Source organism: Pinus tabuliformis, chromosome 2_2 (assembly GCF_031772625.1).
Source record: "Pinus tabuliformis cultivar Carrire ecotype Pingquan chromosome 2_2, CPIR1, whole genome shotgun sequence".
Classification (NCBI taxonomy): Eukaryota; Viridiplantae; Streptophyta; class Pinopsida; order Pinales; family Pinaceae; genus Pinus; species Pinus tabuliformis.
The window spans coordinates 918,967,890-918,972,433 of NC_142300.1; the positions used below are offsets into that span (position 1 = coordinate 918,967,890).

Below are 4,544 nucleotides of genomic sequence, written 5' to 3' on the forward strand. Positions count from 1 at the left end.
GAAATGGTTTGCACCTGAAGAGATTTGATCACTCTTAGCAGTTAATAGATCTAGAGTTGAAATTAGGTTCAAAATTTGTTGAACATCTAATTATTTTGATCATTTTAAATATGCTAAATATGTCTAATATTTATCTGGTCATTTTAATTTTGAATTTTCTTAGTTAGCTCAGTGTGTTGAGATGATAGAGGTTTTTATAAATTTGAATAAAAAGTTACAATGTATAAGAATGTAGTCGATTACAATAGTCTTCATTGTGACAAACTATTCTTTTCTACTATTCTTATTTTCACACCTCCTAGTTTTTCCACCTTTCTATATTGATCATATAAAAAGCGAAATTGAAATTGTAGATCATTCAAACTTTTAACTCAAGATATTGTAGTAAATGTCATATCTTATCTTTCTTACTCTCTAATATTATTAATAACTTTCTCCAAAGTCAATCATTGTGGCTCATCTAAGTGTTAAACCCCAAGTAATTTTCAATGGTAGTTGTTTTCTATTATCTCGTGACTAACAATGTTGAATAATGGAGAGTGGGGATTATAAGAATGTTGTCAACTACAAAGAAAATTAGGATTATAAGAATGTAGTCAATTACAAATAGATTATAGTTCAAGAAGCAAGCATTTTCGGGAATTGAATATTTTATTTAAAATGAAAATTCAAGTATTTTATTTATGGTTGAATTACTATAATACATAAATTAATGCACGTTGTCAATAATTTTTGTACATTGAAATTAATTCATATAGTACAAGAAATTAAATAGGATCAGAAATATACATCTACACTAAAATCAATGCATTTATTTCAATGAAAAACCAAAATATTCATGACTTTCTAAATCCAACTTAGTTTAAGTTTTTTCAAATCCTTACTTCCTCTTCCTCTATGATTAATAATGCTAACATAATATAACACTATATAATGTTTGTATTTCTCTATGTGCATCTCTTTCTTCTTCCCTCTCTCCCTCCCTATATATATATATATATATATATATATATATATATATATATATATATATCCCCCTGCCATTTATATCTATATCTCCATGCATATATCATTCTTTGTCTCTCTAGCTCATCACTCCACACACACACACACTCTCCATATTTATATATCTCTCCCTCCCTCCCTCTCTATATCTCTCTCTTGTTCCCCCCTCCCCCCTCCATCTACATCTCTATCTCCCTCTATATCTCCTTTTTCTCTATCTCACCCCCCAAACATACAGACACTCTCTCCATATCTATTCATCTATCTCCCTCTATATCTCCTTCTTTTTCTCTATCTCACCCCCCAAACATACATACACTCCCTCCATATCTATTCATCTATCTCCCCCTCCCTCTTCCTATCTCTTTCTCTCTCTCTCTCTTCCCTCCCGCTCTCTTCTTTCCCTCACTCTCTCTCCATCTCTCCTTTGTGACTCCCTCTCTCTCTCCACCTTTCTCTCTCTATGTATTTCTTCTTCCTTCCCTCTCTCCCCCACTCCAACCCCATCTCTCTCTCCTTCCCTCTCTTCTTTTTTCTCCCTTCCTCTTTCTTCCTTTCTCTCCCACCTCCCTCTCTATCTCCCCCCATCATTCTCTCTCTCTCTCTCCCTCTCCCTCTCTCCTTTGTCACAACCCCTCTTTCTCTCTCTCTCCCTCCTCTCTCTTTGCCTCTCTCTCCCAACTCACCCCTCTCTAAGCTCTCTCCGCCCTCCAGCTCTGTCATCATCTCCCTCTCTCTCTTCTCTCTCCCCCTCCATCTCTCTGTCTCCCTCTCTCTCTTCCCTCCTTCACTCTGAGTGCCAAATTTATAACTCCAACTAAAAGTTGAAATAGAAATAGTGAAACCTAATGCCTAATTAGTTATTGAACCGTCACCCTTTATAAAAAGAAAAAGAAAATTATATTCCATTCAATTGTATTTCAACTATATAAACATATTTATTCATATAATCATTAGCAATAATCCATTTTTATTTAATTTTTTTGAAGTATATTATATTAATATTATATATATAATAATTGTTATTATAATAGATAATTTATTATTTATTATTATTTTATAATATATTATATCAAGAATGACGAGTTCTATTTATGTCATGTCACATACACCATTTCATTCAGCGCATCTATTCCCAATTCATTTATGCATATTCATACATCCGCAAGTGCTATTTCATACCCTATATCATCACACATTTCCATTTCCTTCTCTGCAGTGTACTTTTCCTCTCGCGTTTGGGAAAAGTACAGGAAAATCGTTGAAGATTCGATCACTACTTCCAACTTCAAGCACGGAATATTTTGTCGATAAAATACTCCATATTATTACAACTCTGTGGGGTTGCCCGTGACACTTCGTCACAAAGCTGTAACGCATATCGAGAATAACAAATTCCGCAGAATTTGTAGAAGGACAAAAACACACAGAGGCATTCCACTGTAAGTATTTGCATTGCAAGGAAGCATGGCGAAGCAGAAATCTCACACGATATTCTACTTCGTTTTCCTATGCACTTTTCTTTGGTGGACTATTCTCTTGCCAGTCTTCTTCACCGACGGTACAGATCGATTTAGAAGTGCTTTACAGACAACGAATCGGCCGCAATTCAGCCTCTTCAACGATGTACACGCACTGACAGAGGTTACCAACAAACCCTCGGTCGATACGGATCAAGGCATGGTGATTTCGACATTGCAGCAATTCGGATCCGGATCGAATGAATTCAAAGGTACTAAACATGAAAATTTGTTGGCAGAAGACTGCAATGGCAGGTATGTTTATATGTACAATCTACCCTCAAAATTCAATAAACTTTTGTTGAGAGAATGCCAGAATTTGAGCATGTGGACGAATATGTGCCCGCATATAGCCAATTCAGGGCTCGGCCAGCCATTATTGCAGCTGGGGGAGGAGCTAGGCGGCCGTCAGGCAGACGCTGAGGCTGCAGGATCATCATGGTTTGCTACCAATCAGTTTACGGCGGAAGTGATTTTTCACGAGAGAATGAGGCGCTACCGATGCCTCACTCCGGATCCTTCTAAAGCAACGCTGTTTTACGTTCCTTTCTACGCAGGGTTCGATATGTCCACGCACGCTGGAGATCAGAATTTGACGGTGAGGGATCGCGCCGGGATCGAACTAGTGGAGTTTCTGAGAAGGAAAGAGCAGTGGAAGAAAAGAGGGGGAAGAGATCATTTTATGGTAATGGGACGGATTGCTTGGGATTTTCTGAGAGAGCGAGATAGCCCGAGTGCGTGGGGCAATAAGCTTTTGCTTCTGCCTGAGGTGAAGAACATGTCGAGTCTTGTAATCGAAGGCCACCCGTGGCGCAAGAACCAGTACGGGATCCCATATCCTTCCTATTTCCATCCCAGGACGCGGTCAGAGATGGAGCGGTGGCAGAAGAGAATGAAATCGAAGAGAAGACGAATCCTCTTCTCCTTCGCAGGCGCCCCTCGCCCCGGACTCGATAAGGCGTCAATCAGAGGCAACATCTTGAAGCAATGCTCTTTGTCTCAACGCTGTAAGATGCTGAGATGCCAGCAAGGGCCAAGCATCTGCCACAACCCCAACGAAGTGATGAGACTCTTCACCGACTCCGTTTTCTGCCTACAACCCCGGGGGGATTCCTTCACGCGGCGTTCCATTTTTGACTCTATGCTTGCAGGTTGCATACCGGTTTTTTTCACAGAGCATTCGGCGTACACGCAGTACAAATGGCATTTGCCCCTCAATCGAACTGCGTATTCGGTATATATTCCAGAAGAGAGCGTGCAGGGCACTGCCAATCTGAGCATCGAGCAACATCTACAGTCGTTGAGTACCGATGAAGTAGAGAAGATGCGAAGGGAAGTAATTGGGTTGATTTCTTCCCTAACATATGCAGATCCTCGTCACTCAAATGTAGGCTACGCAGATTCTTTCGACCTAGCGCTTGAAGGCCTCTTCAAAAAAATTGCAGAGGAAGAAGATGAGACTAAACCGGACCATCTCGCCTCCCTGACAACCCGAAGCAGACGGAGAAACAATGTGCGGCGAAAGAGCAGACATGTGAAACCCATCTAAAGCCAATGACTGTCGCTCGCTCCGGCAATTTGATGGAATCCGCCATGGTTTCAGTAATGGAAATATAATTTTTCCAAATGTTTATCTTAGCATTGAAGGAAGTAAGCTCTGAAAAAAACCAGATTTGTTTTGTTAGTGGATTACATGTTGTAAAGTAAGATGATGTCAAAAACGTTCCAATCAGCATTATATTCTCCAAGCCAATTGTTATCCAGTTATTCGATGACCACTTTTATCGATTTAGATAATTAAAATTAAAGTTAACTGATTTATTCTGAACTGAGTATTTTGTTTTAATGATACATGCCATCAGTGTTTCTTATTTGAATTTCGATTAAAAATGTTCACATAAATAATTTTAAATTGAAAAGAGTTTTTCAAATGAAACCCTATTTCTATCTCAATCAATTTTTTTATTTTGGATCTTTGATAAAATTACGGTCAAAAAAATCTGGATGGGTGTGTTAAAG

The 4,544-nt window shown here is 38.8% G+C and overlaps 1 protein-coding gene across 1 annotated transcript; it reads left to right on the forward strand.

The window, feature by feature from the left end:
• The first annotated feature begins 2,472 nt into the window (after positions 1 to 2,472).
• LOC149196046 (putative xyloglucan galactosyltransferase GT17) lies at positions 2,473 to 4,074 on the forward strand. Its single transcript, XM_089408135.1, has one exon. It carries the CDS (start codon positions 2,473 to 2,475, stop codon positions 4,072 to 4,074), a length of 1,602 nt encoding a protein of 533 aa, XP_089264261.1.
• The last annotated feature ends 470 nt before the right edge of the window (positions 4,075 to 4,544 follow it).

Excerpts from the sequence above, each read along its gene's own strand:
- LOC149196046 (XM_089408135.1), top strand. The coding sequence starts at position 2,473 with ATGGCGAAGCAGAAATCTCACACGATATTCTACTTCGTTTTCCTATGC.